Source organism: Balaenoptera physalus, assembly GCF_965194825.1.
Source record: "Balaenoptera physalus genome assembly, chromosome: 16".
In the NCBI taxonomy this organism is placed as follows: Eukaryota; Metazoa; Chordata; class Mammalia; order Artiodactyla; family Balaenopteridae; genus Balaenoptera; species Balaenoptera physalus.
Window position 1 is genome coordinate 7,816,641 of NC_138898.1, and position 27,326 is coordinate 7,843,966.

The window sequence follows — 27,326 nt, forward strand, 5'->3', positions numbered from 1 at the left end:
GAGTAGAGGTAATACTGTGACCACAAACAGTTACGAATAAATGACAAATGACTAAAAATTAGGAGAAACACCATCAATCTACTACTCTTAATCTAATACTACTATTATGAAACTGACTTTCATTTCATTTTCTACTGAGTCAACAGTCCAGGTGACAACCAATTGACCTAAAGGTCACAGAGTCACCCAGAACAATTCTCATTTGCTTCGCAGAGGCGTGACAATAAATTTCAATAGAAACTTGGTAAAGATTTGGTGCTCACTTGATATCCCAAAGGTCACCCATCTGAATAGGACCATTTGTTTTCTTTTTGCCTTTTTTGTCCATTTCACGATTGCATGTCCTACATGAGAGACAACAAAGCATTTCAAGCCTCATGACCAAAATCTGAAATATGTCTGCGAATTATGATTTAAAGATCAAAAGAACAGTTCCCAAGAGAGGTCTAACATGAGATCCAGTTACAAACGTTCATTACTAACAGAGGGTTTTGATAGTCAGCAGAAAACAAAAGGAAGTCAAATTGTGTGATTAAACATGGTATATACATACAGTTTAAATATTTTGACCTACCCTTTTATATAATCTTCATGCTAAGGGAATAGTTGACCAAGTTAGACAATCAAAATAACTTCTGTTTATTTTCTGGGCTGCTACTTGCCTGGTTACTCTTTCAGATTATTCTGTGACCCCCTCAATCTCTAACTTTCCTTTTCTTTTTCCAGGATATATTTAAGCATCCTGACTCCAGAGGTTTTTCTCTTGAAATGGAGCTAAAATCTGCCAAAGAAGACCATAGACATCTATATGGTTTACTGAAAATGTCAATATTAGGACCTTTGAAATGCTTGATTTTCTCTAGAAATTGGGTGTTTACTTTCAAAAGCCCAGGCTAGCTCTAGGCTTAATCTGATTTAATACATTCTGGGCCCAATTCAATCCTTGGACTGATTCAAAATGCATGGAAGACAGTGGCTCCTTGAAAATTCTGCTGGTAAGAGATAATGAACACTAAATAGGAGCTTCCCTGATACACAAAATATGCTTATGAGCACAGAGGATGGAAAGATTAAGTAAAGATAAGACTTGGCAAAAATGATTCTCTCTTTAGAATCTGGAAGTATTTCCAATCAGACCAAAGGCAAATTCTGTACCTCACAGCAACCTTCACTGTCTAGATTGAATTATTTGTTCAAAATCATCCATCGCCTCCTGGCCCTCGTGACTCTTTACTGATGAGTTTGGACTTGGTCACGCAACTTGCCTTGGCCAACAGAATGTGAGCTGATGTGCTCAAGAAGATGCTTTAAATGTGTGTGTAAGTCAGTTCCACTCTCCTTGAGCGTCAGCCCTCCACTACAATAACAATATCCCCCTCCTTCTTCCTGGATCTCTGAATGCAGGACAGATGGACTGCACCTGAGTCAAACTAATCCAGCTATGCTCAATACACCCACAGCCAACCCAGATCCCTCAGGCGACAAGGGCAGAAGATAAAGATGAGCCGCTATAAGCTACTAAGATTTTGGAACTGTTGCCATAGCAGAAGTTGGCTAATACACCCTCTGTTTGATGTCCTTTTGGCCAAGAATTTTCATAGAGTTTTTCTCTCAAATTCCACTGTATAACAATATTGCTTCTAGTACAAAGGAGACCAGATTTCCTACTCAGATACATAATAATCCACTAGAACATTGGTTATCAGTTTTAATTTAGTAGTTGAATCATTTGGTTTTAAAAATTTTTTTCAAAGAAAATCTTACAGTGTCACCATTATATATAAGTAGAACTAGTCTAACTACATGAGGAAAATGAATCCCACCCTACTCCTCAGTTATAAATCCACTTCTCAAGAAGGAAGCCTTCCATCAACCACTTCACAATGTGGTTCAATCAACCACAGAATGCTGAATGGCTACAATGTAATACTAAATTCTCAGGATGATATAACATCCTCGGTACTATTATTAAACCCATTACAAGGATGAATAGTGAGAATCAGAGAAGTAACTTAATTATGATTGCTCAGGTAGAATGGAAGGGTCGAGCCACACTCAAAGCTAGAACTTCTGGCTTCTCTAGATGTATGTTATTTCTAGCAGTACACTCCATAGGGTGTGCTCCTTAAAAAATACTAAAAGTAAATGCATGAAAAGTGACTGGCTGAATAAATGAGCAAATGAATAAAACTAAAGTTGCAAACAGTTTTGGAAACATATTAAAAGTTATTTCTGCAAGTTGTAAATCATATCTTGAGAGAGAAAAAAAAAGAAATGCAAATCTTAATTCCTAAGGAAAAATAAAGTACTTGTCAACTCAAAAGAAGACACTCTGAACTAAAGTCATCTTTCCTACTGAGACCTTAAAATGCTGAAGAAACTCAGCTTTTCAAAAACCACTTGCTTTTATGTGGGTACACCTGGCACCATGGTCTGTATCCTGAGCTACTGCTCTAGTGAAATTCTGCTTGGGGCAAGCAAGGAATCCAAATATCAGGTCCTGTGGATCAAGCACATATAGTAAAAGACAGAAATCTCAAGACCACAGTCCAGTGAATCTTGACACATGTACACACCTGGGCAGCCACCAATGTTTTGATTGACATACAAAACATTTCAGTTAATATCACCACTTCCTGGGTCAGTACTGACCATAGATAAAACCACTACTGTTACCTCCATCACCACTGGTTAGTTATGCCTTTTAGAAAACTTTATATAAATGGAATCATATCATATGTATTTTTCTGTGTTTGGATTCTTTCACCCAATATCATGTCTATGAGATTCATCCATGCTCGGTGATACTTTGGCATCATGTGAATAAGCTGTTACCCAACCACCTTTCAGAGAGTTGTCTTAGCATCCACTGAAGACTCATCTGCATCAAAATACTATTCTTTTTAATCCAACTGGTTTGTCAACCTAAGCCCATATATCTATGAGTGCCAGAGTCAAGATAAATATTGACCAAGGATGGTTTTACTGTTCCCACCTGCATACTGCTTTTTGTTAAAGTAATCTGGAAACACAGGTCATGAATATTACTAGAATCACTATGATTACTCATTTATTTCAAAAATGTGGACTACTGCATTTAATCAGGTGAGCAAGTTTACGTAGAATTTACTGCATGTTTAGTTGATAGAGGTGCCCACCATACACCCTTTATGCATTTGGACATCCTCATCCACAGTTTTAAATTTAGATTTGTCAATAGGTGAGCTGGTGTACACAACTGGGTAGTTTACTCAAGAAGGGAACCAAGCCATTTGTGACTTGACCCCATCATCAGTCTCTTTACAGGCATTCCAGAAGGACAACCAGCTAGCTGTTATCACAACTGCAAGTTCTAACTGTAGTTACTTTGAATCTGAAGAAAACCATGCACAGGTGAATATGGTGGTCCATTTAGGTTACACTTCTAGAGCCTGTTGAGAAGGGATGTTGGCGATTCTTTGTTTCTCAAAGCTTTTGGTGGCATTTGCAGACCACCTTATGGGGGACTTCCAATCTTCCCTTTGCACTGAAGCATCCTTCCTTCAACAGAGACTCCAGGCAGATGGAGAAGGCGGTCCAACTCGCCTTTCCTGCGCCAATGCAGAAAATGACAGAAGGCTACCTTGTTGGTGGTGTGCTTTTTTGGCTCTAGCGTGTGATTACATTGGATGGCACTGCCTGAAAATCAGTCTGAACAAACTTTGATTCACTCTTCTCAAGATAGAGCCCAACCACGTGTATTCCTCCCACACACTCTGTGCTCCTCTAAGAGAAATGGATCTCTTTCCAATAGCTGGAGGAAATAAAAAGCTGCACACTGAAGTCTCCACCTAGTTCCCACTTATCTAGTAGACAGTTCTTTGGGACTTTCAGAATGTTCCTCCAAATACTTCTCTGCACACACAGCCTATTGTGATGCTAGAGGTCATTATATTGAAGAGACACAACTCTACTGAAACAAAGGCAGTGCACAATTTAATGTTTTCCTTATCTTAAAAGCCCAACTGAAATCCCTCTCATTTCTGCGGTCTTTTCAGTCCCGCCAAGCAAGAACACTTGGGCTTGCTCTTGCTTTGCCTGGAGACACTCTTCCTCTAGAGAAAGAAGCCTCACTCCTGCCTTCTTCAGCGACTCACACATCACCTTCTCCTGATGACTGTATTTAAAATTGTAGGGGCTTCCCTGGTGGCACAGTGGTTAAGAATCTTCCTGCCAATGCAGGGGACACGGGTTCAAACCCTGGTCCGGGGAGATCCCCCATGCTGCGGAGCAACTAAGCCCATGCGCCACAACTACTGAGCCTGTGCTCTAGAGCCCGCGAGCCACAACTACTGAGCCCGCGTGCCACAACTACCAAAGCCTGTGCGCCTAGAGCCCGTGCTCCACAACAAGAGAAGCCACTGGAATGAGAAGCCCGCACAGCACAACAAAGAGCAGCCCCCGCTCACTGTAACTAGAGAAAGCCCGCGCGCAGCAACGAAGAACCAATGCAACCAAAAATAAATTAATTTTTTTTTTAATTTTAAAAAATAAATAAAATTGCAGCACTCTCATTCCACATGCCTATCCCTTTTCCCTGCTTTCATTTCCTCCTTAGCATGTATCAGTCACGCCAACACCCTATATATTATACTTTTCCTTTATGTTGGAGTCGAAGCAGGGGGTCACCTGCTTTGTTCTCTGCTGGATCTCCAGTGACCCTCAATAAGCACACGTTAAATGAAAGCCCCGCTTCCTAATCACCATCCCCATCATAAAGACAAGGAGACTGAGGCGCGGTGATGTTGTTAACCTGCCAGGGGCTAGACAATTCCTGACCAGTGACAGAGGCAGGATTTGACTCCCAGCAGGCAGACGCTGAATTATGTGCCCGATCTTGGGTTCTAAGCCCTTCATATGGATTATGCTATTGAACTTTTCACATCCTTTCTCACTGTGATATTATTCCCATTGTACATAGAAGAGTGTCGAGGTCTACAAAGGTGAATTTGTTCACCCAGCAGGCAAACAGCAGAGCTGGGATTCAAACACAGATGACCCAGCGACTCTTTACTAAACCACCAACTGCCACCAAATGAATATACAGAAAAGAATCAGAGAGGCCATCATTCCTGAGTTAGGCAGGGTTATTCCTAAGGTGGGTGGTGAAGGATGAACGAGAGTTTATGAGGCAAAGAAAGGAAAGATGAACTTCCAGACCAAACAGAGCCTACATACGCACAATCACGAAACTGCAGTTTGGTACATAAAAACCTGGGGAAGAGCGGCGGCGAGGAGGGCAGCAGTGGGCAACAGACAAAGCGTGAAGCGGCAGCAGTTGGACTGCGGCTACATCCGAAAAGGCCCGGTGTGATGCCATCAGGAGTGCAGTGTGACTCATGACGTCTGCAGAGCATATACTAAGAGGTTTAAAGCAAATAAACGGAAGGGTAACATCTACGCATTAGAAAGATTATTCTACAGGCCAGTAGTTCTCAGTCTGGGGGAGAGCTTGCACCTCCCTCCTTCCCAGGGGAAAAGATTTCACAAAGTCCAGAGATATTTTTGGTTGCCAAAACTGGGAGGTGCTACTGGCATCTAGTGGGTAGAGGCCAGAGATGCTGCTATACATCCTACAGTGAACAGGCCTGCCCCACAGCCATAACGTTAACTAACAGCGCAGTGGGTGAAAACCCCATTACAGTAAAAGTAGAGAATGAACAAGGTTGATGCATCACGCAACTAGAGAGTTCTCTGCACACGGAGTTGATGAGAATGGCGCCCTCTGGAGCTGAGCGGTGAACAGCTGGCTTGGCCATACATGGCGGACCTAACCACGGGGAAGGAAGGGAACATCATGACCAGAGGGCAGAAATGAGGTCTACGGAGGCCAGGAAGCAACCAGGTAATAGTTATGACTTTAGCGTAGGTTAGAGCGGGAGGAATGGAAAAACAGGGAGAGATTTAAGAACTACTTAATTACCATGCATTTCTTGTTTTCTAGTTTTCTGAGTATCAAAAATCCAAAGTACTATGACTCCCTCAAAGAAAAGAAATATTCAACACTCTCCTAAATTTCTGATAAATCTTTAAGTATGCCATCTAATTAGGAGCTCCAAAAGAAGGACTGCCAAATCAATTTGTCTGTTTAAAGCCATATTCCAGATGTCTTATTCATCATAAATGATAGTATTCATTGAAATAAATGTTTAACAGCCAGCGATTAACAAAGTGGCCATACTTTAAAAGTTTAGTTTGCTACAGATATAGTTTTGCATTAACAACTTGGAAAACAATTACAAATTACACAATTCAATTTTCTAAATGGATTATTTTGTAACTAGAGAGAGAAACTGTTGAAATTTTTTCTGGTGTTTCAAGGGAAGATTAATACAATCGGATTTTTAAAAGTACATTCCCTTGAGGAACTGGTATATTCCTGTCAGAATTATGCAAGTCGTCAGCATTGTGTGGAAATATTAAGTATGTTTCTGGTGTGCTGCAAAGTCAAAAGCCATTTAGGAAAACAAGGATTTGATTTCCAATTTTTCCCCTTCTTTTGCTGATGATAATTTACAGATAATGATTTATTTATGTTTACAGAGTGAAATGGAGACCGCTACCTAAAAGGCAATTTTTCCGCCTTGCTTTTGTAGGCTGTATCCTAATTATTTTTCCCCTTGTGGGACTGAATGAATTAAGTGAGCAATTCACTTTGTATATGCAAATTGTGAAGCTCTGCAGAAGCTTCAAATTATTTCATTCTAAAATACATAAATAGATAAATAAATAAATAAAGCCATTATCCTACGGAAAATGAAGAGGCATAAATCCCTTTAACTTTCGTAGGTTGCCCTTGAAAATAAAAGTCAGGTAAAAGCAATCCATTTCTGGGTCCATAATGTTTTCTCAAGTACAGGATTAATAAAATAATCCATTACATTATTATTATTGTTTTTACATTATTATTATCTGTTGAAATTTTCAGAGCACTCTGAAAAGCTCTAATAAAGATTTCCATTAAAATTTTGCAAGACTTCTTATAATGTGTTCCAAACCTTTAACTTTTTCATATTGTCTTTCCTAAAAAAAAGTACCAATGGTTTTAATGCAGTGCCAGTAAGCAGGGACAGACAAATGAGGAGAGACATCCCCAGTTCTAATCAAAAGTTGTCAGCATAAAACATTTCTATCCACAAGTCTCCCCTCAGGATAAGCAAACATTTTATAAAAGATTTCTTAAGAAAGAACCAGTCTAGACAGTTATATCCCAGCCCCCATAGAGATGGTTTCATTCTTTCCAAAAATATCTATATGCCCTTGGTGACTTAAAATAAATTGGACTGGCGCCTGTCTGAGGTACAAATTTGGACTGTCCTCCCTGGAGAGTGGAGCTTTATTTGTACACATGAAATCACTGAAATAATCTGTTCATTGTGTCTTCCTTAAAAATAAAAAGCCACACACACACCAAAGTGTACTTACACTGAAAAGTCTGCATCTGAAATTTACAGAGAGAATGGAGTCTGGGGTGAAGGGCACTTTCCTAAGCTGTCTGTGGGTGTGGGATTCTGGATAATCTATCTGGAGACAATTTGGCAGTAGCTACAAAAATGTTAAAGGTACAGGATATTAGCTGACCCTCTCACATCCAAGACTTTCCCTTCCAAAAAGATTAGCATGAGCATATAAAGACAGATGCACAAGTTTTTCACCACAATAGAATTTATATTAGAAAAAAATTAGAAACCTTTTTGCCCATCAATTTGGGTATTTTTAAACAGATTGTGGTGTATCAATATTAAAGAGTAGTCTGAAGCTGTTAAACTAATGAGGTGCAGCCACTAAGTATTGACTTAGAATTATATTCAAAGCATGACAGAAAGGGTGTAATTAATGTGACCATTTATTTTATCTCATAAACCAGAATATTTTGAATGTGAAAGAAGTTGTTACTAAAAGTTATATAAAGACTACAGGATCATCAAAACATCCTGGGGAAATCTGTATTTATGGTCTCCTTAAACACAATATGCATAGTATATAATGAATTACTCTATTTTTGCTTTAAAAATGTGATCTATATATGTGTGAGAATATGCTTCTATTTGTGTAGAGAGTGAAAAGAGTTTGAGGGGTGCACATCAGTCTATTAGTATTTTTTTTTCCTGAAGACAGGGACTAGGGCCCAAGGTAGGATTATTTTCTTTCATTTTACTTCATACACTTGAGAATTGTTTACATTTGTTACAAGGAATATGCAGGATATTTATAATTTTAAACAATGAGTGACAAGAAATAAAGAAAAAGAAATCTGCAAAAAAGTGTAAAATGAGGTAAGTGGATCTCTATCCTTTGTCAACACAACTTCTTGTGCAGTAACTTACTTGACCAACAATATCCTGTAGTTTCTCCCACACCCAAAAACCATTTGACTAATTTTTTTACCAACTTGAGAAAACCCACCCTTTTCCTTTTGACATCATTTACAGAGAGCTTCTGTATGTTCTTGGATTATAGTCAAGTGTCTCCACATAAACACAAATGTGAAATCACATAGATCAAGTCCTAGAGATACAGGCTTTTAAGAAATTCATGTAAGAAATACATAAGAATGGGGAGGAAAAAGCATTTACATTCAACGAACTTTGTAGCTAAGTTTGTTTGTTTCTTATTCTTATTTTCCTATGTGCATACGTGTGTTTCTTGAGACTATAACTAAGTCAAACAAACTAATAGACCAGTGACAGACTAAACAGATTACATTTTCATAAACCCTCAAAAACCTGAGGTTCTTTCCAAAATGCAAGGAAAACTAATCATTTCAAATGATTAGTCTAATAATTGTGGGGTAGGAAAAAAAATAATTTAAACTAGATGGTTGTTTTATCAGATTATAGGCCAAAAATGACTGGTTTACACACAAGTATTTAATTCAAAAGGGCTTTAAATTTAATCCACATTAAATGAAATAATCACGTATAAACTTAACAAAACATGTACAGGATATGGAGGTTGAACATTACAAAATGCTGATGAAAGAAGTTTTTAAAATTCAAATAAATGGAGTGACCATGTTTATGAACTGAAAGACCTGACACAGAAAAGATGTCAGTTCTCCCACAATTTGATCTATAGGCTTAATATAATTATTTTCAAACTTCTAACATGGGTTTTCTGTAAGCACAGACAAGCTTCATTTAAAATTTTATGGAAAGGCACTAAAATAGCTAAAACAACCTTTAGAAAAAGGATAAGTGGAAGCAATCATTCTACCCAGTATTAAAGATTAGTATGTATTTACAGTAATCAAGAGAATATGATGCATAGCTCAATGAAAAAGAAAAGAGAACCCAGATATAGACTTCTGCTAATACGCCCAAATGATTTTTGATAAATGTGCAAAAGTAATTCAGTGGGAAAAAATAATTTTTTTTTTTTTTACAACAAATGGTATTGGAATAATTGGGCAACCTTAGGTAAAAAGAATGAAACTCGGCCTACATCTCTCACCTTATACAAAAATTAAACTCAAAATGAATCATGAACTTAAATATATAACTTAAAACTATAAAATTTTAGAAAAAGAAAATGTTCAGGATCCAAGGCTAGGCAAAGAGGTTTTAGACTTGACAGCAAAAGCATAATCCATAAAAGTAAAAATTCAAACACTGGACCTCATTAGAATTAAAACTTTTGTTCTGCAAAAGATCCTGTGAAGAGGATAAAAGATAAGCTATGGAAAAGAAAATATTTGCCACCACATACTTGACAGAAGAGTAGAATCTAGACTATATAAAAAATCACCAAAACTCAATGGTTAAAAAAAAATCTATTAAAAATTGGTAAAAATATATGAAGAGATATTTCATAGAAAAAGATATACAGATGGCAATTAAGTGCATGAAAATATGTTCAACATCATTAGCCATTAGGGAATACAAATTAAAACCACAATGAGATATCACTATCAGAATGACTAAAATAAAAATAGTGATACCACCAAATGCTGGTGAAGATGCAGAGACACTGGATCAGTCATTCATTGCTGGTAGGAATGCAAAATCCACAGCCACTCTGTTAAGACAGGTTAGCAATTTCTTATAAAAATAAACATGCAGCCACAATATGATCCAGTAGTTGCACTCTTGGGAGTTTATCCAAGAAAGATAAAAACTTTATCCATAATAATAAAAAATTAGAAACAACTAGTTCTTCAGTGGATGAATGTAAATAAACTGTGGTACTCCATACTATGGAACACTGCTTAACAATAAACAGGGACAGAATATTGAAACACACAACACAACAACTTGGATGAATCTCAAGGGGATTACATTGCTCATAGCAGCGCTATAGAAAATAGCCAAGACATGGAAGGAACTCAAGTGCCCATCAACAGACAACTGGATTAAGAAGATGGGATGTGCGTGTGTACACACACACACACACACACACACACACACACACACACACACACAGAGGAATATTGCGCAGCCATAAAAAAGAATGAAATACTGCCATATGCAGCAACATGGATGAACCTAGAGAATATTATGCTTAGTGAAATAAGTCAGAGAAAGACAAATATGGTATGATATCACTTATATGTGGAATCTAAAAAATAATACAAATGAATTCTTATCCAACATAGAAACAGACTCACAGATACAGAAAACAAACTTGTGGTGACCAAAGGAGAGAGGAGAGAGGGGAGAGGGGAGGGACAAATTAGGGGTACGGGATTAACAGATACAAACTACTGCATATAAAATAGATAAGCAAGAAGGATATAGCACAGGGAATTATACCCATTATCTTGTAATAACCTATAATGGAGTAGAATCTGCAAAAATGGTCAATCACTTTTTAGATTCCACATATAAGTGATATCATATTTGTCTTTGTCTGACTTACTTCACTCAGTATGACAGTCTGTAGGCCCAACCATGTCACTGTAAATGGCATTATTTCCTTCTTTCTTATGGCTGAGTAATATTCCATTGTATATATGTGCCACATCTTCTTTATCCATTCCTCCATCGATGGACATTTAGATTACTTCCATGTCCTGGCTATTGTAAATAGTGCTGCAATGAATATTGGGGTGCGTATATCTTTTCGAATTATGGTTTTCTCTGGATATATGCCCAGGAGTGGGATTGCTGGATCTCATATGGTAGCTCTATTTTTAGTTTCTTAAGGAACCTCCATACTGTTCTCCATAGTGGCTGTATCAAGTTACATTCCCACCAACAGTGCAAGAGGGTTCCCTTTTCTCCACACCCTCTCTAGCATTTATTATCTGTAGATTTTTTGATGTGGCCATTCTGACCTGTTTGAGGTGATACCTTATTGTAGTTTTGATTTGCATTTCTCTAATAATTAGTGATGTTGAGCATCTTTTCATGTGCTTTTTGCCCATCTGTATGTCTTCTTTGGAGAAATGTCTATTAAGATCTTCTGCCCATGTTTTGATCGGGTTGTTTGTTTTTTTGATATTGAGCTGCATGAGATGTTTGTATATTTTGGAGATTAATCCCTTGTCAGTTGCTTTGTTTGCAAATATTTTCTCCCATGCTGTGGACTGTCTTTTCGGTTTTTTTATGGTTTCCTTTGCTGTGCAAAAGCTTTTAAGTTTAATTAGGTCCCATTTGTTTATTTTTGTTTTTATCTTCATTACTCTAGGAGGTGGATCAAAAAAGATATTGCTGTGCTTTATGTCAGAGAGTGTTCGGCCTATATTTTCATCTAAGAGTTTTATAGGGGAAAAGTGGGGGGGAGGGATAAATTGGGAGACTGGGACTGACATATACACACTACTATATATAAAATAGATAACTAATAAGGACCTACAGTACAGCACAGGGAACTCTACTCAATACTCTGTAATGACCTACATGGGAAAAGAATCTAAAAAGAGTGGATATATGGTACATGTATAACTGAATCACTTTGCTGTACAGCAGAAACTAACACAACATTGTAAATCAACTATACTCCAATAAAAATTAATTGAAAAAAAAACTGAATCACTATGCTGTACACCTGAAACTAACATAATATGTGTATATCCACTTTACTTAAATACATAAATAAATAAAGTGAGGTTAGCTGAAACAGGAAAAAAGAGAGAGAAAGAAAAGAAAAAAAGGGAAAAGAGAAAGTAGGTTTACCAAGCCCAGGGCCAGCATACTTCCCACCACACTAACTGCCTTGGTCTCAAAAACAACAGACAATCGCCTCTCCACTTAGATTTCTTCCCAGTTGTTATTCATCTCAAAAAAGTAAAAGGATGCACAGAAATTCTCAACCCCCCTTCTGGTTGGTGTGAGCAACTTTGATTTGCTGAGTGAAAACAATAAACTTGTGTTTCACAAGAAGGTCAGGAACTATAATATTTAAAGTCGCTGGAGTCCTTTGTCTCAAACTTAGACAGTGATGTATGTCAATTATTTCTCAATAAAACTGGAAAGAAATAAATGAAAAATAAAGTCACTGGAGTCTTAATATCGTTGCAACTACAGTTAATCAAATTCACAGCCGTCTCTGACAGCTGTGGGTGCTTGAGGGGTGCTTCACAGAAGAAGACACGAAAAATGAATGGTTCTGTACGTGCATTATTCATATATTTATTTTCCAATTTTTTATGAGAGCACCTTTAGCTCCCTTGTCAGCGAGGAAAGCACCAAGTTTTAAAATTCTACCGACAATTTCTTGCTTTAAAAACTTCTAAAAAGAATCACATACATAAAGCTGGCATTTTTTCCATAATAATAGCTTTAAAAGTGAAACAAAAGAAGCACTATATTCCCATAAATGCTACAGATGTCCTACAGGAGAGATATGGGTGTATATGCCACATCATCTATGTGTTGATCAAACAGCATAATATACAGTTCTTCATTTCTTTTGGAAATTGCTTTATTTGTATTCAAATGAACTCTGAAATCTGTTCACGGTGTGCTACTTATCACCCTAGTATTATCAAGATTCATAAATTACACAGAATTTAGATAAAAAATGCACATCTCAGAGTTAGTCCAGCTTTTTATACGCCCCCGAGAGATTAATACTAAACGTATCAGGCCTGAAAGAGTAAGGACGATGAATAAGCTACAGGAACTCATCAAGGGCTTGGAGGGTTAGTGTAGATAATTCTTCCATTCTAATGCTTTGAGCTTTGGTTAATGATTATTATAGATGAAAGAGAATGTGGCTTATCACATTCCCCAAAGATTTACATATTAAATTCCAAAGCCAGCAGGTAGAAGTCTGGGAAATAGGGCTCATTTGTCCTCAATCTCCCCTTAGTTGTTTCACATTCAAGGGGAATCTTTTCAGTCCACTTTGGTTTTACATTTGAGTCTGTCCTCATCAAACTTCCCAATCCTGGCTTTCTCTGCTCCCATCCCCACGCACCCCATTTCCTCCAAATCAAAATTCCTTTTCCTGGTTTCAGATTTCTCAAGATTTTCTGATAAGCTAAATAAAAGTGTGACACAAAGACATCTACATGTATTCCATGTCCTCTGTCGGTAATATTCATAGCTTTTCAATCAATAGTTTAAAAAGTGTCTGCTATGTGTTAGGCCCTGATAAGGAGTAGAAGCAGACTTATGCCCCCCAAAAAAATCTCTGCCCTTGTGGAAATTATTTTGGGTGGTGTTGTAGTAAAGACAATAAGAAACAACCAAGTAGATATGTATGTAGTGATAAGTGCTAAAGAGAAAAATAAAGGGAGATGGAGAGGGAGGGGGTCCAAGGATTCCATTTTAAATAATGGGGGCAGGCAATGGCCTCACGTAGAGGAGGAATTTGAACGATGACCCGAACAAAGTAAGGACATGAGCTTTGCAGATATTTGCTGGCAGAGCCAAAGCAAAGGGAAGAGCAAGTTCGAAGGTAGGAATGTGCTTGGCATGTTCTGCGGAGAGTAAGGAGCCCAGGGCACCTGTCGCAGAGTAAAGTTGGATTGGGGAAACTGTGCAGATGAAGTTAAACAGGCGGCAGGGAGTCACATGTGTGATGTGTAGGCCATTATAAGGGCTTGGCTGAGGGTTCTGAGCTAGAGTATCAGGATGTGATGTAAGTGTTTCGAATAGACTCCGGAGGGCTGGGAATTAGGCAGCCTGGTGGCTTCGACCACAGCAGTAGCAACAGAGGTTGTAAGAAACATTCAGAGTCTCTCTGCATACTGAACACAGAGCCGACACCATCTGCCGATGGACTGGATTTGGGGAGTTCCTATAAAATACTCCTCACCTGTCCTCTTTCTTCTCTTAGGAATATATAGGTCTGTAAACAAAATACAGCCTATTTATTTTTCTGCATTCAGAAAGGTTGGTATAGGGGATTGTGAAGAATCAGATATTTCTGGAAATATATGCAACTCTTCCAAAACAAGGAAGCACTGATCGACGTCAGCGGCCACACACAATGAGCAAACAGAACGAGTCTGACGGTATCCTAGCCCATTCAGGCTGCTGTAACAAGCCACCATAGACTGGGTGGCTGAAGAGCAACAGAAATCTATTTCTCAGTGTTCTGGAGTCTGGGAAGACCAAGGTGGAGGCACCGGCAGATTCACTGTCTGGTGAGGACTTGCTTCCTGGTTCATAGATTCTGTGTCCTCCGCTGGCGGAAGGGAGGAGGGAGCTCTCCCGGGTCTCTTTGATAAAAGCACTAATTTCATTCGTGAGGGCTCCACTCTCATGACCAAATCACCTCCCAAAGGTCCCATCTCCACGTACCATCACAACTGGGGATTAGGTTTCAACATATGAATTTGGGTGGTTGGGACACAAGCACACAACCTAGCGCAGATGGAGACTGTAAAGTTATAGACTGGCTGGGATTCTCAAGAGAAGAACTGATGTACAACCACAAGTTCTGGCTGCCTAGGGGTGAAGCCTTTGGATGACCTTGTTAATTATAGTGTGAAGGCAATGAAGAATGAATTATTTTCAACCACAGCAGAAAATCTAGTCACCAGGATGTGATGGACCTGAGAGGTGGAGGAGAGGAATCAGTGCCAGGTAAGGGAAGGAGAAAGGAAGCAACTCTGTCCTTGTCCCAGAGATAAACCAAACACCCCTTTGGGCATCTTGAGCTCCGTTTTAAGGCAAGACCTCTCAAATCAAAATGAAGCACGTCATTCCTATATCATTGTTCGCCATCTTGTTACAAGAACAGACACTGGGTATGCACGGGATAAGTGGGACGTATTACATCTGGTCCAAAATGACTGGACATCAATAGTTTCAGGTGTTACAGAAATGGAGCAACTGGCTCAAGATTATTTTCCATGGTTCAAAGTTATGCTCTCCCTGGCTTCCTGGATCACCGCTCCTAAATAATAGATTCGCAACAACTCCTTCCTGAGGACAAAAAAAATTTTATTTGAATAGTGGTAATATCTGGCATATGGAAGATAAACAGTAGAGGAAATCTAGACTCATAGAGAAGTATACTTGGGTTCTCCTTTGGAGAGAAGGAAGGCTGGAAATGGGGCTGACCTTGGAAGGCAGAACTTCGCTATGAAATAGTGGGGAAATGAACCACATGGAAGATGCTACTCTTGACTCCCTTTCCTACTTATCTCAAAAGTCTTGCTCTGTGCTTTTCCTTCCCTTATGTCTGTATAGATGCACCTTTAAAGCATAGCATACTCTTTATGTCTCCAAGCTGAGAAGGAATACAGCTTGTTCTACTGCTTTTCATTATTGTATAAACCAAGGTGTCAACACAGGCCCTTAGTAAGATGTTGGAAAGTCACCACTTTTCGAGAATTTGCACAAAAGGGAAGGTTATTCACTTCCCCTCACCTGGCTAAATTTCTGTGCTACTGGATCCACCTCTTCCAGCTTCTTTCCCTCCCTCCTCACCCCACATTCCAAGCACTGACTGAGGATCTATTCTGTATCAGGCACTGTGATAGACGTAATGAGATCCAATCTTGACCCTCCAGGGGCTTCAGTGTTGGGAGAAGGGCCTACCACGCAATTGAAAATTTACAAAACATGGTGATTTCTACAGTAGAGATGGGGAAAATACAACAAATAGTAGGAAACCAGAAGAGGGACTTCACATCAGTCAATTATTTTAAACAATGAGCAAGTAGATATTATTTTAGAGATGTTTTGTCCTTGGAAAAAGTATCATTTGTACCTTTGTTAAAAAAGCAAGACAAGTTTTCAGACTGAATGAACTTGAGTTCCCTAGTTATGAACAGATTTCTGGAAAGCTACAACAATCGAGTCTTACCTTATGATAACACCTAAAATATGCAGCACGTTCATCGGAAAATTTCTCCAGTCTTTTTGGACCTTTGCTTGAAGCTTTCTTGAATACTAACCAACATCGTTGATAAATCTGCAAGGAAATACAAAGACAGCACTCAGCATCACTACTGACTCAGATAGTCCTGGCATTTACATTTAAATATTTTCTTTTTTGATGTTTTCACCTGTAAAATATTCATAAGCCATAAATGTGATGTTGCTTTGGGAAAATAAAATTTTAAAACCCCGAACTGTTTCCACAATGGGTGTATTATGTCATTCAGAAAATCACTGCAATCAAAAGAAAAATAAGTATTTGGAGGCAAATTTCTTCATACTTGGACAACAACACCAGTAGAAACACTGCAGAAAAAGTCCCAGAAATAAAAATCCCAAATCAGCGCAAGTAATATAAGCATTTACGGCACATGCTCTAATTTCAAATGCCATTATATATGGAAATCATAGGCCTGACATATGCCAAAGACTTTAAGTCCTAGAAAGAGACAGTCCCTATGTGTCATGTGACATTCCTCATAACTGATGGCCAAGAGTTGGGCCAGACACTAGACTAGCTAATAAATGCTGATGAACACCAAGCAGATTCTCCCTCAGAAAATTCAACCCAGAGACTCAAAGATTATTGCCAGGCTAGGGTGCAGTCCAAGGTGATACTGTGAAAAGTTAATACTGTAAATTAAAGGAAAGAGAATTTCTGTTATTTCTTAAATATCCAAAGATACCAGTAAAATAATTAAAATCGATTCTATTGGCTTTCATCTTGCATAGTCACTGAACTTACCAAGGGTCATAAAAACATGGAGACAAAAGTGGAAAAGCAATGGAGGGAGGGTAGCCTTTTAAACAAATGGTGCTCAAGTAACTGAATATCCATAGGGAATAAACAAACTCCTTAACCCAAAACACTCATATAAAACTTAACTGAAAATGGACTTAAATATTAAAAAAACTATAAAAAGTTTGGGGGAAAAAAAGGAGGAAATGTTTGGGATCATGGTCTGAACAAAGAGTTCTTAGACCTCATACCAAAAGCACAATCCATGAAAGAAAACGTTGCCACATTGTACCTTGTCGAAATTTAAAACTTTCGCTATGTGAAAAATTCTGCTAAGAGAATGAAAAGACAAGCTACAGACTGGGAAAAAAATATTTGCAAACCACATATCTGACAAAGGATTAGTATCTAGAATATATAGAGTCCTCATATCTCAACAGTAAAGAGCCAAACAATCCAATTACAAAATGGAAAAAAGACAGACATTTCACCAAAGAGAATATACAGATGATCAAGAAGCACATGAGAAAATGTTCAACATCATTAAGCCTTCATGGACATGTAAATTAAAACCACAATGAAACATCAGTACACACCTATCAGATTGGCTGAAATAAAAAAATAATAATAATAATAATAATGCCTCCACATGTTGACAAGGATGCTGAGAAACTGGGTCACTTACATTATAATACATTGCCGGTGGGAATGTAAAATGGAACAGCTCTGAAACACAGTTTGGCAGTTTCTTAAAAAACTAAGCAAGCGGGCTTCCCTGGTGGCTCAGTGGTTGAGAATCTGCCTGCCAATGCAGGGGACACGGGTTCGAGCCCTGGTCTGGGAAGATCCCACATGCCGCGGAGCAACTAGGCCCGTGAGCCACAACTACTGAGCCTGCGCGTCTGGAGCCTGTGCTCCGCAACAAGAGAGCCCGCGCACCGCGATGAAGAGTGGCCCCCACTTGCCGCAACTAGAGAAAGCCCTCGCATAGAAACGAAGACCCAACACAGCCAAAAATAAATAAATAAATAATTAAAAAAAAAAAAAAAACTAAGCAAGCAACATAGGACTTAGAATTGCACTCTTAGGATTCTATGCCAGAGAAATGCAAACATCCCATACACAAAAAAATGTGAACATGAATGTTCGTAAGCATCTGGATTTGTAACAGCGCAAAACTGGAAACAACCCATCTATTCTCCAATGGGTAAATGGTTAAACAACTTGGGGAACATCCATTTCATAGAATAACCACTCAGCTATAAAAACAGTATGAATGCGTCTTCAGAGAATGATGCTGGGTGGGGGAAAAAAAGCCAAACCCAGAAGGTTACATACTGTATGACTGCATTAAAAGCATTCTTGAAATGACAAAACTATAGAAATGGAAATTAGATTAGTGGCTATCAGGGGTTAGGGGTGTGTGAGAAGGGAGCAGAATGGAAGCGGGGCTGTCTATAGAGGTAACATGAGGGATCCTGGCAGTGATGAAACTGTCCTGTATCTTGACTCTATGAATGTCATTATCTCGGTTATAATATTGCATTGTTGTTTCGAACATGTTACCACTAGTGAAACTGGATAAATGGTATAGGACCTTTTTGTAATAGTTCTTACAACCAAATGTGAGTCTACAATTATCTTAAAACAAAATGCTGATAAATTTTTAACAAAAAATGTAAAAGATCTTAAAAATTACAGCCTAATCTAATAACAGTTACCTAATTCTTTTGCTACCAGACCGAAGTCTAATTAGCCACTAGACTAGGTAACTTTAGAAAGCCAACTGGCAAGAGCCATTGGTAAGAATTCAAACCCAAAATCCTTTTCAGGGTGGAGAGTCAGCCGTGCAAATTAACATTTTCAGGGCTGTGGTTGGCAAATAGAAGACTTACCAACATCTGGCTGACGTCTGAATAACAGATGAGATCACCAGCTCCCTTAAAACCTAACCACCAGAGAGAGGACTGTAATTACATTGGGAATGACTGTCACCCTGATTGTTCAAATAAAGGATGTGGAAAATAGGTTCCTCACTGTCATTCTATTATTGGCAACCCCTTTCTTCTGGACATGGCCCTGAAAATGTGTTAAAGACAGCATGCTAAGGTATGCAAGAAATATGCCTACTATGGGGAAAAAAATATTTTCACCAAAGGGGATATTTTATATTTCCTAATTATGCCTCAACTTTTAGACCCAATCTTGAACGACAGTATTTCTACTTAAAAAAAAAAACAAAAACTTATTCATTTTCTTCACAATCAAACCTCTATTTGCCTGGCTTCTGTCTGAAGTCTATCGAACACAAGCTAAAGATCCCTCAATTTCAGCATGCCTAGTGATTTCCATCTTTGATTCGTCCATATTACACTTAGGGGATTTTTGGGTTTTTTTGTTCTATTAAGTATCAATAGTAAGAGCAAAAGTGCAGTGTTATAATCAAATAACTGCAAGAGTACTATTGTATAAATTCACATGCAATATTGCTTATAACTATTGGCTGGAAAGTCACCCCGGAACAGATTAAAACATGTTGGTTCATCAGGAGATAAGGAAAACCCCAAAACTTGGTTTATGGAAAGGGGGTTCAGTGATTCTCCGTGTTGGCCCAGCCTCACTCAAGATAATTGTTAATTATGCAGATTCCTAGAGATTAGCCAAGGTCGACTGCATCAGAACCTCTTGGGGTAGGGCCAAATTGGCTCTGTACCATATCCCCCAGGGATTTTGTTTGTAATTTGCAAACCAATGCCATGAATATTCATAAAGACTTTCAGACAACCCAGTGCTTCCCACGTGGGACTGACAACAAAGAGCCCTCCAACCAATGCTCCATCCACGATGAGGGCCTCTGGGCTGAGTGGTTTCCAACAAGTGATGCGCAGTGGCTTTGGATGTGGAGCAGCGTGCGATGCTGTCCTGAGACACAGTGAAGGTGAAAGTGAAATCTGCTGAACTACAGTAAACTCCCCATTTCACCTGCCCTACACTCTCGGTCCCAAGAACAGAAGAGCCACCAAGTATCAGAGAATTAAAAACTTGTCCTCAATATTTCAAAATTGGTTAGAGGAAATGAAACAGGAGGACTCACTGAACATGGGAACACGTGGAGACTAGTTGGAGTAACACTGATATGGTTAAAAGGACCACAATTGGAGAACAATCTCATTTGCATAATAGCATAGGGCATTTTTTTTCTTAAATTAATTCATTCAACCATCTCCTTCATATTTCATATAACACATCCACTGACCATCTATAGTATTTCTGAGCTAACATTTTTCTTTCAATTGACTTGTTTTTAACTAAAAAATGTTTACCCCAACCATGAGAGCAAAGCGCAGCTTCCAACTGGACATGAGGAGTAGGTAATCCTAATGATAACTATACTCTAAGAGGATCTAATGACAGAATAATTTTCATGTTGAAATATCCCACCTTCTCTGCATCAGGGTTCCGCATTCTCGGCACAGCTGGCATTTTAGACAAGGTAATCTGGGGTAGTGGGAAGGGCAGGGCTGCTCCTCCAACTGAATGCCAGCAGCACACCCCTCCTACCCTGCTGACAACCGGAGCTGTCTCCAGACATTGCCAAATGTTCCCTGGGGGGCAACGTCAGAACCACTGCTACAGGTGAGTGCACGCTGAGCCGAGACTGCAGAGTTGAAGAATATGAGGTTATGGGAATATCTTCAAAGTCCTGGCTTTGGACAAGTCAATCCACACAAGCCACTGTCAAAGCTAAAACAGACAAGCACATCACACAGTTCTGACAACCTGAGTGGATGTACACGAGATTTAGCAGTTACATAAAAATCTCCTTCAGTGTGTATTTTCTTGGTGGTGGTCGTTTTACTACACCTAATTTTCAGCCTTAAACTGTCATCAAACCATATAAGATTTCTATTATTTTTTCCATTGTCTTCCCTTTCTTTAAAACTTGAGATCCTTAATAACTAATTAGCTCTGGTTTCAAATCCCTGATATCTTTACTAGCTACTTTTCCTAACAAAGACTGGTCTGGTAAATTCACCAAGATTTCCAGGGCCAAGGAACAGCTGAAACAATTCAGAATTTGCTTGGAGTTCCTAATTTCATTAGCAGTCCATCACAATGTCTTGAACAACAGAGTCACAAACTAAACTTCTATAGGACGTATTTTTTTTTTTTTTTCTTTTTTGGTCACGCCACGTGGCTTGTGGGATCCCAGTTTCCCGAGCAGGAAACTCCCTATAGGATGCAACTTATGAAGATAACAGAAAGCAAATTTTGGTCACAAAATTTCTGTTAAAAGGAAAATTATATACTGCCTTTACATAAGCTCAAGAAAAGCAGAAAGCTTAAGTAAGATGTGACCATTTAGGACTTCACGGTCTAGTGCAAGTATCAGCAAACTTTTTTCTGTAAAGGGCCAGACGGTAAATATTTTGGTCTTTGAGGGTCACAGGCCCTTGTTGCAACTACTGAACTCTGCAGTGGTAGCACGAAAGCAGCCATAGGAGGATACATGTAAATGAAGGGTGTGTTTATCTTCCAATAAAACTTTATTTAAAAAAACAGGCAGTGGGCCAGATGTCGCTCACAGACTGCAGTTTGCCAGCCTCTGGTCTTTGGCAGTATTTCTCAACTGTTTAAGCTCAGGTCACCTTTTGATGAACATAAAAATCTGGTTGACATGTCCCTCTTCAGGGAGAGAGGGGAGGAAATATCCCCCAGGCGAGGATCCCTATATATCCCGTATCTCCCCACAAGCCAAATTTAACTTCAACTTCTATGAAAATGCTGACTTGATGCCTTTCAGTGCCCTCCACCACCTACTCCACACATTTCCCGTCTCGCCGTCCACTGCTGGGACCCACTGCTCTACAATGGATGCAGATGCTGTGCTCAAGAGGCCTTTTACAGGCAGAGGCATTAGCATCTCACCTCTAGCTTTCTATAGTTATCGTATTCTACGCAGGGAAGGTGCCCTTTGGGGAGAAAAGGTAAGTTACGACTGTTTTCCATTTTGCCAGCATCCGCTTCCTGTACTCAGATTGATTCTTCTCTTCTCAGGGCATTCTCTCCAATTCTAAAGATATATCCTCAGTCTTATAATGCTAAATTAGCCTCATTTCTCACATTCTAATCCTGTTTTTATTTATTCTCCAAAACAAATCAAATATTCTTCTTATCCAGGGTGTTAGTAACAACACCTAGCATTGGTCGAACCCTTTGTGCACGGCAGAATGCTAATCCCTCTTTGTGCATTATCTCAACTAACCCTACCAACAGCCCTATAAGACAGATGCTGTTATCATTCCCATTTTACAACAAGGAAATAAGGCCTTGGTGAGGTTACTCACTGAGTACTACTCAAGGGCGTGGAACTGGTAGAAACAAGCCAGCATTCCAACCTTGGTTTGCTTGATTCTGAAGAACAAGCTCTTAACCATTCCTCCAGGATTTTCCCAGAAAAGTTGATCTCCTAGAGATGCATAAACTTATGCTGAGGGTCGAGCTGTCTGTAAGAATTTGATTTTCATGCTTATCATAATCTAAAAAGAGACATTTAGCTGTAACCATATGCTCTTTCATCTGGACGACGACTTTATCGTCTAGCTATTTTGGTGTGACATTTGCATTTGTGATTTTAAGTTCCCTGGCACCAAGTGTTCACCAAGAGTGATAGTTTTTAATGGAGTATTTCTGCAATTGGGGTCTGAAGACCCTATTCCAGGACTGCAAGTTAGCCCAGCAGTTTGTAAGATGTGTTTTCTTTGAAAAGAATTCCACTCTCTCTCTCCTTAAGCAACAAAGTATTCAGTATCCTTGACTGCAGTCCAGAAACTCAAACGTGCCGAGTATTTCTAACTATGTGGTAAGTATCTCATGTAAGTTCTCAGCTTTTCTTGGCCTTCCCTCCCTCTCTAAACTTTAGTCTCTCGTTATTCATTAGTTACAGCTGCAGTAAACCAATGTCCTGGCTAGCTGGCTCCCTGCTGGTATGTGTGGTCAGCTCCCTAGAGCTGACCAGTCCCTTCTCTAGGAGTGCCCAGCCCTCCACTTTGGCCAACGATGCATGGCCACAGTGACCAGCTGCCCACCCAGAGTCCTGGGCTCCTCCGTGACTGATGAAATACCACAATCCAAGTTCAACCCAATAGCCATAGAAAATGGCGTTGGATGACGCAATCTGGAAGCAGAGGGATAATCCCCCCTCCATCCTGTCTGCCACTGTCTGCAAATAATCCTTCCACAATATTAGAATTTTGACCGGGATGATCTCTGAGACCAAGATGCTTAAAACTTTCTAGTCTTATGAAGGACTCTGTCATTATGGGATTTCAGAAGGTGACAGATGAAGAGTATAAGAGAAGTAGTTCTTTGGCATCGTGGAATCGTTAACAGGTAGGCTGCTACCAACTCCACCTACCAAAACAATGAGCTGGTTCAGAATTATGTATTTTATGAGGGGGAAAAATCTTTTCATTGAGTAAACAACATGACTCTATGCCTATCATTTATATATACCTTTCATTTGTAAGGAAAAAAATGCTAATTTGGAGAAGGTTTTGCACAGTGGGTAGCAAGGTTCGTTTTAAATTCACTGCAAAGAAAAATACCTGCAAAAATGAGATAATTAATCATAAAATAAAATTTGTACAAAGAGGATTAAAAATACTTCAAAAGCATCCACAGGCAATAAATTACCATGTCAATCCTTTGCTGATGGTGAAGTAAATTAGCACAACCTTTCTAGAGGGTAAATCATGCTACCCTTTGACCTGGAAATACCATTTCTAGGAACTTTCCCCTGAGGAAATAATTGAGGAAATATGCAAACATATGGGAATAGGGTTCTTTGGCCAAAAAAAACTGAAAGCACTCTAAATGTTCCAGGGGACTAGCTTAATTAATTATGGCATCTCTGTAAACTAGAAATTGCCATCATTAAAAATGATGTTGTAAAATAATATTTATACCATAGAAAATGCTACTAGTAAGTTATTAAGTAAAAAAAGTAGGTTGTCCCTGCTTTTTAATCTGTCTCTACTCCAGTATATATACTCATTCAGTAAATAAGGCCCAGTTGCTCGTCCAAAAGGACTGAGAGCTGTATTTCCACCCTTTCCCACCTCCCCTCACACACACACACGCACACACGTGCACATACACACACACACGTGCACATACACACACAAACATGCACACACGACAACAGGACGAAAATGTCTGCTTCAATGGAAAACTATGCGTTCTCTAGGACACACACATCCAGTATTATCTGCTTCTGATTCTGTGGGAGCTATTCTACAACTCTAAACTGTAGATTACTGATAGAAATGCGAAATAATTCTAGTCCATAAAGATGCAAATTCTGTAGAGGTTCTGTTGATTTCCCTCCCCCACTGCCATGAAGCTAGTTTTGCCTCCTTGGGAACATGCATTTCGCTATGCTGGATATATAAACATGTAGGTTCTTTGGATTCCCCTTAGAACTAGTTATTATAATATTCTGTGTTGCTCTCTCATTCAATTAATAAGCTAAGTAGAATCTTCAACACGTGCTCTTTCTACATCTGTACGAGAGTCATGATAAAAACAGTTAACTGTTTTCGAAAAAAAAATTTTAACACAATCCATCGGCCACTGAGTCCTGTTCTGGTTAAACCTGGAGTATCTGTTTTTCTGCAGGGACCACCACCCTAATCCAAGCCACCACCTCCTGAGCTTCAGAGTTTCTCTGCTTTCATTCTTGCCACTTTTCAATCCACTTCCTGCAGGACATCTGGGGTGACCTTTAAAACACTCATCTGACCACATCAATCCACTGCTTAAGCATTTCTGTGGCTGCCTGTTGCCTTTGGGGTAAGAAACCAAAGACTTAACAAGACATTCCAGAGCCTGCAAAAACTGGCCCCCTCCCTACCTTTTTTGCCTTATTTTGCTGATTGCTTCATTTATATATTCTTCACATGTAACTATATACACATATTTTTAGTAATAATCAAACAAGTAATACAAGGTTATTTGGAAAAATTCTCACGGAATCAGTATCGGCCACCAGCTGTTCTTGCCACACATAGGAAACCCTTCCCTTGTCAGACAAAGCTGACCACTGTAGAGAGCGGACACTGTAGAGAGGGAAACGTGATGGCTCCACTCCTTCTCTCCCCAATTCCTTTCTGTCCCCCGGATCCACACAGGAGGAAGAGAAGTAAGAAACAGGAGAGCCGCCTGAAGAAGCCACACACAGTTATATGTCCTTATTTAGCTTCTACTTTTAAGCAGCCTCTGAGGAAAAAACCAAACTACTCTAAGAAATGCTAGAGAATCTTGACTACTGGGTGAGCATTCTATTCAAACAAAAAACTGGGGAGCTGATATCACATCACTCATTAATTCATTCAACAAATATTTATTGGGTGCCTACCACGTGCCAAGCACTGTTTAGGTACTAAGGACACGGCTATAAACAAAGTGGAGGAATCTGCTGCCTTCCTTGCACTTATAGACAACCAATAAGATGACAAGATATATATGCACACATACATGTTCATGTGTCTTATAGTACACAGGTAATATGTCACAATATGTCATATGGTGCTAAGTACCATGAAGGAAAATAAGCCAAGAGAGTAGAGGAGAATTGCTAGTGGTATTTCAATTTTAAATAGGGTAATCAGGGAAGTTCTCAAAGAAAAAGTGACATCTGAGCAAAGACCTGAAAGAGACAGGAGGTTTGGGGGAAGGGGGCGCTAAGCAGAAGCGGTAGCAAATGGGCCTTGACACAGAAACATGCCTGGTGTGATGAAGCCATCAGAAGTCCAGAGAATTCAGAGATGGTGGTGGTGGCTAGGCCTTATGGGTCTTATTGCAAAGACTCTGAATTTTTCTCTGCATGAGATGGGAAGTGAGATGGAGGGTTTTGAATGGAAGTAATATGATCCAATTCACTTTTAAGAACGCTGCAGGGAACTAAAGGCAGAATCAGGGAAACCAGTCAGGAGGCTGCTGCTGCAATAAATCACATGGGAGGTGAGGGTGCCTTGGGTCAGGATGGAGGTGGGGAAGGGGACGAGAAGTGGTCTGAATCCGGTTATATTCTGAAAGCAGAACCAACAAGACCCACTGATGAGACTGGATATAAGGATGAGAGTAAGGAGAGACAGGGATAATTCCAAGATTTTTAGCTCAAGCAAGTACTGATAGAAGAATGGGGTTTCCATTAGCTGAGCAAGCGAGCCTGGACGAGGACCAGGATCTGAGGGAGGATATGGGACATGATGATGGATGTAAGGAGTCTGTCATGCCTATTAAACATCTAAGTTTATATAAACATTATATTATCAAACATGATGAATACTCAGTTATTTGTGTATGTTATATATATATATATATATCTCATAGAAGGTTTTATTGTACTTTTAAAATAAATTAATAACACTATCTTCTCTATAGGCCTGTTGGGAGAATGGAATAAGTTAGTGCATTTAAAGGGCTTATATTGCTTGGGAAGCACTTCATAGAGGTCAGCAGCTCATACCATCCAATCAGGCAGTGACTGGCCTGCAAACAAGGACAACACCCATATTGGTTCCTTCATTTACTCATTAATTTTGCAAATATTTACTGAGCATCTACTATGTGCTAGGTAGGCCCTGTTCCAAGCACTGAAGAAATGGCAGGGTATAAAGCAGAGTCCACAGAGTTCACTTTCTCATGTGCAGAGACAGATAATTATCTGTCTCCCAGCCCCAAACACAATGCCTAGCATGGGGTCATAATGATTACAGACTACATTTGCAGAATACCGTCATTTGGTAGTATGCACCCAACAAATATTTCGTGAAGTTAAACAAGAAATGATGTCATCGTGGCTTCCAAAGCAGTCTTTAAGTGATCACCAAACCAAAATCACCAACACTGAGTTCCAATTTCACAGCCTGGCTCTATACAAGCTGACCCATGCCTATTTGTCAGACCTCTTCACCACCACTTCCTGCTTCACTCATGGCACCCCAGTCTCCAAAATGTTCCATTCTTCTCCGATGAGGGATGAGAGAATGTGCTGAAACTCTCTTCCCCTTGCTGTTCACAGGGCTGCTTCCTTCTCATCCTTCAGATCTCGGGCGAAATTTCTCTATCACAGCTATTTTTATGTAACAAATCACCCCAAAGCTTAGTAGCTTAAAAGAACAGCCATCTTTCACTTCTCATGAACTGGATAGTGGATCAGGCAGCTCTACTGATCTGACCTGGCTCCTGGCTCATTCACAGGT

The 27,326-nt window shown here is 39.3% G+C and overlaps 1 protein-coding gene and 1 long non-coding RNA gene across 3 annotated transcripts in view; one reads left to right on the forward strand and one right to left on the reverse strand.

Annotated features, from left to right (window-relative positions):
- Positions 1–27,326, forward strand: part of LOC309644464 — a 621,011-nt gene that overhangs the window by 307,467 nt on the left and 286,218 nt on the right. The gene's annotated exons all lie outside the window — the stretch shown is intronic.
- The window catches only part of DOK5 (docking protein 5), a 150,175-nt gene that overhangs the window by 58,215 nt on the left and 64,634 nt on the right, over positions 1–27,326 (reverse strand). For both annotated transcript variants that reach the window (XM_082428179.1, XM_082428178.1), the window contains one exon: positions 16,246–16,353. In XM_082428179.1, coding sequence (XP_082284305.1) covers positions 16,246–16,353 — 108 coding nt within the window. The remainder of the gene's footprint in view (positions 1–16,245; positions 16,354–27,326) is intronic.